The sequence below is a fragment of the Carcharhinus amblyrhynchos genome, chromosome 9 (genome assembly GCF_965287045.1).
Source record: "Carcharhinus amblyrhynchos chromosome 9, sCarAmb.v2.hapA, whole genome shotgun sequence".
NCBI classification, from domain to species: domain Eukaryota; kingdom Metazoa; phylum Chordata; class Chondrichthyes; order Carcharhiniformes; family Carcharhinidae; genus Carcharhinus; species Carcharhinus amblyrhynchos.
Genome location: NC_137332.1, coordinates 85573733 through 85586353, shown reverse-complemented (window position 1 = coordinate 85586353; position 12621 = coordinate 85573733). Strand labels below are relative to the sequence as shown.

The 12621-nt window shown below is 44.7% G+C and overlaps 1 gene segment (V, D, J or C); it reads right to left on the bottom strand.

Moving 5' to 3' along the window:
* Nucleotides 1-1067: 1067 nt before the first annotated feature.
* LOC145348464 (Ig kappa chain V region Mem5-like) lies at nucleotides 1068-9087 on the bottom strand. The segment is given in 4 exon segments: nucleotides 1068-1603; nucleotides 7511-7546; nucleotides 8547-8852; nucleotides 9039-9087. Coding segments are annotated over 4 exon segments (720 nt in total).
* Nucleotides 9088-12621: the final 3534 nt, after the last annotated feature.

Sequence of the window (12621 nt, the reverse complement as noted above, 5' to 3'; positions counted from 1 at the left end):
TTTTCTCAACCAATATGTCAAGGAACCAACTAGACATTAGGTCAACCTAGGATGGGTATTGCGCAATGAGAGAGATTAATTAACAACTTTGTAGTGTGAAATCCTTTGGGGAACAATGACCATAAAATGGTAGTGACACAATTAAATCTGAGACTAGGGTCCCGAACTTAAGGAAAGCTAACTTTGATGATATGAGACGTGCACATTGACTAAGATAATCTGGCAAAGGTGCTGACAGTGGAGGGCCAGAGATTACATAGTTGGGGTTTGGAAGCTGCAGTTATAAGTGAGTTGGGGAATAGGTTTTTGCAGGGATGGATACAGAAAGGGGTAGGGTTGAGGTGTGGAAGGGGGATGTGTCTGGGGATTGATAGAAGGAAGTGATGAGAGATGGTCTTATCTCTGATTGAAACTATGGGAGTAGTGGGACCGCGTGAGATGGTGAGGTCAAGGGGGAGGTGGTGAATATGGGATGGAGAATTGTGATTGTGATGGTTTAATCCCAGCAACTTTCAGTTTCTTTCCTGTTTTCAATCTTGTCACTCAAGAGATTCCAGATCAAACTGATCATTTTCAAATGATTGATCATTGGATTTGAATCCAATCTTCTGCTGATGTGTCATTGATTGACAGTCCAAGCAGCCAATCAGGACAATCACTTGGTGAAATGCAGCCAATCAGCTGATGGGGAGGTGGGACATTTCCAAAGCACTCACCAGACATATACTGAATATTCTTAATGTTTATTACCTTTTACACATTGACATTGACAGAAAAAAGACTTGAATAAACAGCCCAGCCAGAGGAAGCTGGAGAAATTCACAGGGAGAATGGAGGTTTATTAAAACACTTGTGGAGATTTTCTCAATAACATGAGAATCCTGTCCCTTTAAACAGTGACTAAAGCTTCAATTGTAACTGCAGGGTGAGCAGGAAGGAGGTCTGGTTTACTGAAGCAGATACTTCAGAGGGTCACATTATTTCTGTACAGCTGACAGTCTTCAGCATCTTCGAGAGGTTTTACTTGTTATCACAAATCTGCACTGTCCCCATCAAACACTCCAAGGACAGGAACAGCACGGGTTAGATACAGAATAAAGCTCCCTCTACGGTATTCCAATAATGTTCTTTAACCCCTGACCCTCAGAAGTGTCTCAGACTCAGTCCCAGGAAGGAAGAGAGTTGTAATTCAATGCTGACAATGACCTTTGCCCTCCCAGCTCACCCCTGTTCTATTCCAAGTTGTGTCTCCTCTGTGGACTGTCTCTAACACTCTAGGCACATTCTGAACTCCTGACACTCTTGCTGAGGGGAGAGGAGAGGCTCACGTGGGTGAGGGCACAGGAGAAGCGAGCGTTGGACTCCCAGTCGGAGCCAGAGAGGGTCAGCAGGCTGCTGACGCTGTAGGTGTTGTCCGAAGCTCGCAGGTAGTTGCTGGTCTGAACCCCGTTGGAAATGGCTGCACCATCCTTCTTCCACTTCACCTCCACCTCATCGGGATAGAAGTGATCGGCAAGGCACACCAGGGTGGCAGTGCCCTTGGTCTTGACCTCCTCCGGGGAGGGGGGCAGCAGGGTCAGCGTGGGTTGTGAATTCTCACGGGCTGGAAGAGAAGAGAAGGAATTTTAATCACTGCCATTTTCAGGCTTTCGACATCCCGAATATTAACTGGGATCAAATCAGTGTCAATGTTTCAATGTTGCAGAATTCTGAAAATCCATTCCAGGGGAACTTTTTTAACCCATACGGAACAATCCCAACAAGGGAAGGGGCAGTTTTAGCAGTTTTGGCGGTGTAACAAATTGACCCTAAATTAGTTTTCCCTCAATGTGGAATGCCAAAAGCATAGACAAGGGTCATGGGTAGAGGGGGGACTCATAATGTTAAAATGGCGGCACGGGCTCGTTGGCCGAAGGGCCTGTTTCCTGGACTGTTTTGTTCTTTGTTTTAGAGAATGAAACTCGGCATGTGAAAGATGTATCAGTGGGAGAGCATTTGGGTAATAGTGATCATAATACAGTTAGATTTAGAGTAGCTATGGAAAAGGGGAAAGATCAATCAAGGGGAAACGTTTTAAATTGGGAAAAGGCCAATTTCACTAAACCGGAATTTGCCAAAATGAACCGGAAACAGCAACTTGAAGGTAAATCAGTGTCAGAGCAGTGGGAGGATATTCGACCTGGAGACAGAGTTCAGGACATATATGTTCATCAAGCAATAGCGTGGGACATTGCAAAGAGAATAACTAAGGATTAAATAGAGCGAATTAGAGAGCAAAAAGGTAACTTGTGTGTGGAGGGGGGAGACACAGAGATAGTTCTGAATGAATAATTTACATCAAATATCACAAGTGGGAGGGACAAAGTTGACATTGTAGTTCAGGAGGGGAGGGATTGTGAAATAATTAATGGGATAATGATAGTGAGCGAGGAGATATTAATGTGTTTATCATCTTTTAAAATGGAGAAATTCCCAGGCCCGGGTGAAATGTATCCCAGGATGCGAAGGGAAAAAAAGGAAGAAATAGCAGAGATTCTGACTATTATTTCCCAATCCTCTCTGGCTACAGGAGTGGTGTGGGTGGACTGGAGGACGGATAACTCTGTACCATTGTTTAAAATTAAAAGCTGGTGGGATCCAAGAGAAAATGGCATGTTGGATTTCAAACTAGTTCAGTATCCGGGGGTAAAGGTTTGATTTGAAGCTGGTTAAATCATTTTACAATGTTACTGAAACATTTGTAAAGAAGGTTACTAGAAATTCAGCACTGAAATGGTTAATAGTGAGAGTATTTAAAGACACAGTGTCCCTTTAACAGATTGTTAACCAATCAGGAAGCTGGAACTATTGCTCAGTCTGTCTGGGGGAAACAGGTTGAGCATCAACAAACCTCAGATCACACACAGATCAGGAGAACTTTATCCCAGAACATTGGAGCAGACTTGGATCAACACACTTCACACAGGATTCCCATTGGCCGGTGTCGAAGCTTCTAGATTTCATTTCAAACCTTACAGCCCAGCACTGGGCTGAGGTCAAGGGTGAGGCTAGAATTAGTCTCAGTGTCCAGGGGTCAGACAGGGTCACTGCTCCGAATGACCCCATGAACTCTGGAGGGTGCGAGTGTGTGGACAATGGGAGAGAGTCAGAATCAGGAATCTCCAACCTCAAAGACAGAATTACATTTCTACAGCACCTGTCAGCACCTCAGAATGTCCCAAAGTGTTTTACAGTTCATTGTGCACAGCAAGATCCCAGGGGGCAGACTGAGAAAGAACAGATAAGCAGATTTGTAGTGATGTTGATTGAGGGATGAATATTGACCAGTTCACCGGGGTGAACTCCCCTGCTCTTCTTCCAATAGTACCATGGGATCTTTTACACCCCCTGAGAGGGCAGATATCAGATTGTCTCATCTGAAAGATGGGAGGCCTGTAGTTTAGAGGGGGGATGTGACAGGTGCTGGCCCTTTCCCCGTAAGGATTTTGGAAGTGGATGGGGAAAGTGGGAGGTGAACTAGAGAAACATCTTTGTTGCTGCTGAAACTCTTGCTATCTGCTCAGATAACTAATAAACACACAGACACATCAGACAAACATCAGTCTGTTTCTGTGGATTCTCTGCTGCTTTCAGTTCAATGAAGAGTGCAGGAGGACATGGCAGGAGCAACAACAGACATACTGAAAAATGAGGTGTTAATCTGGTGAAGCTACAACACAGAGACTGTGTGCCAAACAGCAGAAGCAGCAAGTGATAGACAGAGTTAAACCATCCCACAACCAATGGATCAGATCTAAGCTCTGCAGTCCTGTCACATCCAGCCGTGAATGGTGGTGGACAATTAAACAACTCACTGGAGGAGGAGGCACCACAAATATCCCCATCCTCAATGATGGAGGAACCCAGCACATCAGTACAAAAGATAAGGCTGAAGCATTTGCAGCAATCTTCAGCCAGAAGTTCCGAGTGGATGATCCATCTCGACCTCCTCCGGAGGTCCTGAAGACTTGTGCTCCAGAACTTTCTGTGTCCCTAGCCAAGCTGTTCCAGTACATCTACAACACTGGCATCAACCCAACATTGTGATAAATTACCCGGTTATGAACTGTGCACAAAAACAGGACAAATCCAATCCGCACAATAACCACCCCATCAGTCTACTCTCGATCATCAGCAATGTGATCTGAACATATCCAGAGTGATACCAAGCAGCACTTACTCAGCAATAATCTGCTCACTGACACTCAGTTTGTGTTTCTCCAGGATCACTCAGCTCCTGACCTCATTACAGCCTTGTTTCAAACATAGAGAAAAGAGCTGAACTCCAGAGGTGAGGTGAGAGAGACTGCCCTTAACATCAATGCAGCATTTGAGCAAATGTGGCATCAAGGAGCCATCGCAAAACTGGAGCCAATGGGAATTGGGGGAAAACTCTCCGCTGGTTGGAGTTATACCCGGCACAAAGGAAGATGGTTGTTGTTTGGGATTTAACTCTACAATCTATATTAATGAGCTGGATGAAGGGAATGAGAGGATTGTCACTAAATTTGCTGATGATAAAATGAAAAGAAGGAATGCAAGTTGTGAGGAGGATACGGAGTCTGAAAAGGAATAGAGATAGGTTCAGTGAGTGAGAAAACATTGACAGATGGAGAATAATACACGAAAATGTGAGGTTGTCCACTTGGGCAGAAGGATAGAGCAGAATACTAGTAAACTGGAGAGATTCTATCGAGTGATCTGGGTGTCTTTGCATCCAGGAACAGAAAAAAATTAGGAAGACGAATGGAATGTTGCTCTTTATTCCAATGAGGATGAGTATAAAAGGAGGGATGTTTTGCTACAGCACATTGGGAAAATCACACTTAGATTATTGTGGACACTTAGGGTCTCCTTACTTAAGGAAAGATACAGGAGAATTGGAAAGAGTTCAGAGATGGTTCACTCGGCTGATTCCACCGAGTAAGGGATTGTCTTATGAGGAAAGCTTGAGCAAGTTGGGCCGATACTCATTGGAGTAGAACTTATTCCACCACCTCAGCACCATCTTCACCAGGGCAATTAGGGATGGGTGATAAATGCTGGTCTGCATAGAATCACAGAAAATAGGAACAGGAATAGGCCATTTGGCCCTTTGAGCCTGTTCCACTCTTCATCATGATCATGGCTGATCATCCAATCAGGAGCCAGATCCTGTCTTCCTCACCAAATTCTTTCATCCTATTCACCCCAAAAGCTAAATCTCACTCCTTCTTGAAAATGTACAATATTTTGCCCTCAACTGCTTTCTGTGAGAGTGAATTCCACAGGTTTACCCCTCACTGGGTGAAGGAATTCCTCCTCACCTCAGTCCTAAAAGGTTTCCCCCATATTCTCAGACTATGATCCCTCAAACTGGACGCTCCCAGCATTGGGAACATGCTTCCTGTATCTATCCTGACGAGTCCTGTTGGAATTTTATAGGTTTTTATGTGATCCCCCCTCATTCTTCTGACCTGCAGTGGGGGCAGCACGGTGACACAGTGGCTAGCACTGCTGCCTCACAGTGCCAGGGACCCAGGTTCAATTGCCAGCTTGGGTCACTGTCTGTGTGGAGTTTGCAAATTCTCCCCGTGTTTGCGTAGGTTTCCTCCAGGTGCTCCGGTTTCCTCCCACAGTCCAAAAGGTGTGCAGGTTAGGCCAAGCTAAATTCTCCCTCAGAATACCCGAAGAGGCTCCAGAATGTGGCCACGCAGGGATTTTCTCCGTGACTTCATTGCAGTGTGAATGTAAGCCTATTTATGACTAATAAAGAAACTTTTAAAAATATATAATCTTAACCAACTCAATCTCCCCTCCTACATCAATCCCATTCTCGTAGAAATCATTCCAGTAAACATTTGCTGCACTCCCTCTCTCCCAAAAATATCCTTCCTCAGATAAGGAGAGCAAAACCGTACACATTATTCCCAGTGTGGTCTCACCAAGGCCCTGTATAACTGCAGAAAGACAGAATTACGAGGGACAGAGATAGGGTAGATATGAGGAAACTTTTCCCCTTAATCACAGAGGCAGCAGATTTTGAAGGACGTGAGAGTCGATGGAATATCACACCTGAAAGGTGTCAGGGACTTCTTCAAACAGAAAATAGAAACTTTAATCTCCTGTGGTTATGGAGACAATGGAGACTGATTGTCACATCTCAGCAGAATCCAAAACCCATCTCCTGTTGAGTTATATCCCAGAATGTGGAAATGGTCTGAATTCAAAGTAAACTGATTCTGGGTGAAAGACATGTTTGTTTGTTACATTTCAGGAAACAACAGGGAAATGGGTTAAAATTCCAACTGTATCCCTGAGCTGTGTGTACTGGTGCTGGGGTGACAGAATGTGAGTTGAGACATTTTTCGGGGTGCACCAGTTTCCTCCCCCATTCCAAAGCTCTGCAGGTTAGATGGATTGGCCATGCTAAATTACCCCGAGTGTGTTCTTCAGGTGGGTTAGCAATGGTAAATGCGCAGGGTTACAGGGAGCCTGGGTAAGAAGCTCTTTTGGAGAATCGGGTGAAAAGATTTCCCTCACGTCTCTCAAAATCTGCTGCCTCTGTGATTAAGGGGAAAAGTTTCCTCATATCTACCCAATCTCTGTCCCTCGTAATTCTGTCAATGGACTGAATAGCCTCCTCCTGCACTGTAGGGATTCAATGGCTAATAAAAAACTACATGGACTGTGTAAGGTTTCCACGGGTGAAGGGATCCATTTGAAATGAACCCTGTTGTGACCAATCGAGGGCGGGATTCCAGCTGATTACTCCTCACCCAGAGGAAAACAAAATTGGGATCCGGTTCAAGAAGTTAACAAATGAGGGACCCTGTCTGAGGACTGGTCACAGCATGTACACAGCAAGATCCCACACACAGCAATGAGAACAATCAGCATTTTCAGTGATGTTGGATCCGGGATAAATATTGGATTGAACTCATCCCAAAGAGAAAGTAACAGAGAGTCTCCCCAAAAGCCTGGAACACTGAAGCCACTGGATTGTGAGCCCTGCTGTGGCTGTTTGTCATCAGAACTTCAGCAAGAGATAAGCAGGGAGTGGAGAGAGCAGAGTGAAAGCTGGGGCAGGTGGCACCTCGGTGTCTGACTGTGCTGCTGCTGTGATCAGTTATATCAGAGAGTGAGACAGAGAGTTCAACTTCACATCAAACTCTGCCTGTGTGTGTCACACTGAGACTGACAGGAGTCTAGAGAGTGATTTCACTCCATGCTGCAGGAATGTGAACACAGTCTGCAAACGTCCAGATCTCCTCCACACGGTGGGTAAAAGCTGCTTACTTATATCTTGCTGCTTAAAGGGGGGAATGGAAGGAAAGAAATACAGCTGGACTCCCTGTTCTACACAGTGTTCTTCAATCAACCATTTCATTGACTGCAGCTTCCTCACTAACACCTTCAACTATTCAGTATTTGTGTTTGAGAAAGTTTCAGCATTGAAAGGGTTAATAACGGAGGATTGAGCTTTACTTACTCAGTCTGAGTTTGGTTCCTTTAGCGAACGTAAAGCACACTGACAGCTTCCAGTGGAGGAGCTGTACAAAAACCTCTGTCTCTGACTCACTCATTCACTCACCCATCTTTCTCTCTCACTCTTTCCCTCACTCTGTTTCTCTCTCTGTTTCTCTCAGTATCTCTGTGTTTTGTTGGGAGAGTTGAGAATTCTAATTTGAGATGATAAATCTTTCAGTTGCTCTTCATATGTGGACATGGAGAGTAAGGGGGAAACTCGAGGCCTTCAGTGAGGGGTGGACACCACAGGGACTGGAGTGTGTAGTGGACAGTGCAAATAATTTGTTCAGTTGCCTTTGTGTTTATTAAATATTATATAAAACTGTGGGATGTGTCAGTACAGGAGGTGGGACTGTGTGTCCATTATTATATATTATATAAAACTGTGGGATGTGTCAGTACAGGAGGTGGGACTGTGTGTCCATTATTATATATTATATAAAACTGTGGGATGTGTCAGTACAGGAGGTGGGACTGTGTGTCCATTATTATATATTATATAAAACTGTGGGATGTGTCAGTACAGGAGGTGGTGCTGCGTGTCCATTATTATATATTATATAAAACTGTGGGATGTGTCAGTACAGGAGGTGGGACTGTGTGTCCATTATTATATATTATATAAAACTGTGGGATGTGTCAGTACAGGAGGTGGGACTGTGTGTCCATTATTATATATTATATAAAACTGTGGGATGTGTCAGTACAGGAGGTGGGACTGTGTGTCCATTATTATATATTATATAAAACTGTGGGATGTGTCAGTACAGGAGGTGGTGCTGCGTGTCCATTATTATATATTATATAAAACTGTGGGATGTGTCAGTACAGGAGGTGGGACTGTGTGTCCATTATTATATATTGTATAAAACTGTGGGATGTGTCAGTACAGGAGGTGGGACTGTGTGTCCATTATTATATATTATATAAAACTGTGGGATGTGTCAGTACAGGAGGTGGTGCTGTGTGTATTGGGGTTTTTGTAAGGCTCTGTATCACTGTGTAGGGAGAGCTGCTATATTGCTGACAGTAATAATCAGCGACATCCTCATTCTGAACATTGCTGATTGTCAGGGTGAATCTTGTCCCAGATCCACTGCCGGTGAATCGGTCGGATACTCCTGTGAATCGATTTGTTGCATCGTAGATCAGCAGAGCCGGTTTCTGTCCTTCTCGCTGCTGGTACCAACCCATGTAGTTATTGCTAACAGATTGACTGGCCGTACAGGTGATGGTGGCGGTCTGGCCCAGGCTCACTGACAGCACCGGGGGAGTCTGGGTCAAGATGATTTCTCCATTGATACCTGAGGGGTAATAGAGAAACAGAGTGAAGTAAGAACTGTCACAGAAAGAGGCTGTACAATGAGATATTATTGGAGACACTGACTGTTCCTCTCCTTTCAGCATTTTCCCTTCAATCACAAGTCAGGAGAATTGGATTGAAATGGAGAGCAGGGAAATATTCAAGGTGGAAGGAGAGAGATTTGTACCTGCGATGCAGAATGCCAGAGGCCAGAGCAGCTGGATGGCTGAAATCATGGTGTGTGCTCGTGTCCCTGTGCCTGGTTACTGATAAACTCTCCCTTCTCTGGGCTCTGCTTTATAAAGCTGCAGCCTGTGAGAGTCTCACTGCCTGTTCCTCAGTTTGTAAATGGTCTGACCCAGAGAAACCACGTCAGCACATTTCACTTCCTCTTCTTCTCTCTCCCTCTCTCAGTCTCTGTCTCTCAGCATCAGTCTCTCAATCCCCGTCCCTCAGTCTCTGTATCTCATTCTCACGATATCTCTCCCTCACTTGCCGTCTCTCTCTCTCTCAGTATTTGTCCCTCAGTCTCATTCTCAGTCTTCCTCTCTCAATATCTGTCCCTCAGTCTCTGTCTCCCTCACTCTATTGATATCACTCCCTCAATTGTTATCTCTTTCACTCTTTGAGTAACTCTCCATTAGTCTCTGTCTTTATCCACCACACTCTTGCTATCTCCCTTTCTTGTCCTTTCTGTCTCACACTCTTTGTTTACCCTCTCATTCACTCTTTCTTTGTCTCTTCTCATTCTCCCACCCTCTATTCCTCTCGGTTTCTCCCTCACTTTATCTCATAGAGTCATAGAGGTTTACAGCAAGGAAACAGGCCCTTCAGCCCAACTTGTCCATGCTGCCTTTTTTTTTAAACCCCTAACTTCAATTGCTGCATTTGGCCATATCCCTCTATACCCATCTTACCCATGTAACTGCCTAAATGCTTTTTCAAAGACAAAATTGTACTCACCTCTATTACTACCTCTGGCAGCTTGTTCCAGACATCACCACCCTCTGTGTGAAAAGATTGCCCATTTGGACACTTTGTATCTCTCCTCTCTCACCTTAAACCTATGCTGTCTAGTTTTAGACGCCCCTATCTTTGGGAAAAGATATTGAATATCTAGTTGATTTAAGCCCTTCATTATTTTATCGATCTCTGTAAGATCACCCCTCAGCCTTCTACGCTCCAGAGTAAAAAGTCCAGCCTCTCCTTATAACCCAGACCATCAAGTCCTGGTAGCCCCCTAGTAAATCTTTTCTGCACTCTTTCTAGTTTAATAATATCCTTTCTATAACAGGGTGACCAGAACTGTACACAGTATTCCAAGTGTGGCCTTACTAATGTTTTGAATACCTTCAACAAGATGTCCCGATTCCAGTATCCAATGTTCTGGCCAATGAAACCAAGCATGCCGAATGCCTTCTTCACCACTCTGTCTGCCCGTGACTCCACTTTCAAGGAGCTATGAACATGAAGCATTCAATCTCTTTGTTCTGTAACTCTCCCCAATGCCCTACCAATAACTGAGTAAGTCCTGCCCTGGTTCAATCTGCCAAAATACATCACCTCACATTTATCTAAATTAAACTCCAGTTGCCATTCGCCAGCCCACCAGCCTAATTCCAGTTGCAACTGGAGATAACTTTCTTCACTGTCCACTATGCCATCAATCTTGGTGTCATTTGCAAACTTACTAACCATACCTCCCATATTCTCATCCAAATCATTAATATAAACAACAAATCACAGTGGACGCAACATCGATCCCTGTGGCACATCACTCATTCTCTTTGTTCCTCTGTATTCTCATCTCACTCTGCCCCAGAAGAGGCACCATCCTCCTGGTATCCACTCTGTCAGTCCCCTCACAATCTGATATGTTTCAATAAGATCACCTCTCATTCTTCTAAACTCCAATGGGTTCAGGCCCAACCTGTCCAACTTTTCTTCATGAGGTAACCCCTCACCCCAGGAATGTGTCGGGTGAATCTTCTCTGAACTGCTTCTAACACAATAGTATCCTTTTTCAAATAAGGAGACCTAAACTGTACACAGTATTCCAGATGTGGTCTCACCGAGACCCTGTACAGCTGCAGTAAAACTTCCCTATTTTTATATTCCATTCTCCTTGTAATAAACACCAACATTCCATTTGTTTTCCTAATCACTTGCTGGAGCTGCAGACTAACTTGTTGTGATTGATGTCCCAGGACAGCCAGATCCCTCTGTAGCACTGAGTTGTACAATCTCTCTCCATTTCAATAGTTTACTGCTTTTCTATTCTTCCTGCCAAAGTGGACACCTTCACATTTACCCAGGTTGTACTGCAAATGTTTAGCCACTCACTTCCCTTGTCTCTGTCCCCTTGCAGACTCTCTACCTCCTCTTGATAACTTACTTTCCCACCTATCTTAGTGTCATTACTACTGTTGTCCTTCCAGATGATAGTGGTCATGGGTTTTGAAGGTGCTGCCTCAGGAACCTTGGTGAGTTCATGCAGGGCATCTTATAGATGGCACACACTGCTGCCACTGTTCGACAGTGGTGGAGGGATTTAATGTTTGTGAATGGGGTGCCAATCAAGTGGGGCTGCTTTGTCCTGGATGATGTTGAGCTTCTGGAGTGTTGCTGGAGCTCTACTCATCCAGACAAGTGGAGACTATTCCATCACACTCCAGACTTGTGCCTTGTAGATGGTGGACAGGCTTTGGAGAGTCAGGATGTGAGTTACTGGCTGCAGGATTCCTATCCACTGACCTTCTCTTGTAGACACAGTATTTATAGGCTGGTCCAGTTCAGTTTCTGGTCACTCAGAACCAACAGGATTTTACAGTGGGGGATTCAGCGATGGTAATGACATTGAATGTCAAGGGGAGATGTTCAAATTCTCTCTTGTTGGAGATGGTGATTCCGTGGTACTTGTGTGGCACGAATGTTACTGCTTCAATATCTGAGGAGTTGTGAATGGTGCTGAGCATTGTGCAATCATCAGTGAACATCCCCACTTCTGAAGGTCATTACTGAAGCAGCTGAAGATGGTTGTGTCTCAGACACGATCCTGACGAACTCCTGCAGTGATGCCCCAAAGCAGTCTCAGATTGAAATCCGCTAACCATAAGCATTTTCTCATCATATTGGGTGGCACGGTGACACACTCGTTAACACTACTGCCTCACAGTGCCAAGGACCCGGGTTTGATTCTTGGCATGGGTCACTGTCTGTGTGGAGTTTGCATGTTCTCCCTGTGTCTGCTTGGGTTTCCTCTGGGTGTTCTGGTTCCCTCCCACAGTCTAAAAGACCTGCTGGTTAGGTGCATTGGTCATGCTAAATTCTCCCTCAGTGTTGCCGCACAGATGGCAGAGTGTGGTGACTTAGAGATTTTCCTGGTAACTTCATTGCAGTGTTAATGTAAGCCTACTTGTGACACTAATACTTACAGTTCAACTTAAAAGTCCAATAACCACAACCAATTTCCTTGGTGCTGGGTGTGACTCCAGCCAGCGGAGAGTTTCCCCCTGATTCCCATTGACTCCAGTTTTGTGAGGGCTCCTTGATGCCACACTCAAATGATGCCTTGATGTTAAGGGCAGTCACTCTCACCTCACCTCTGGAGTTCAGCTCTTTTGTCCATGTTTGAATCAAGGCTGTAATGAGGTCAGGAACTGAGTGACCCTGGCGGAACCCAGACTGAGTGTCAGTGAGCAGGGTATTGCTGAGTCAGTGCTGCTTGATAGAACTGTGAACAATTTAAATCACTTTACTGGTGAGTGAGA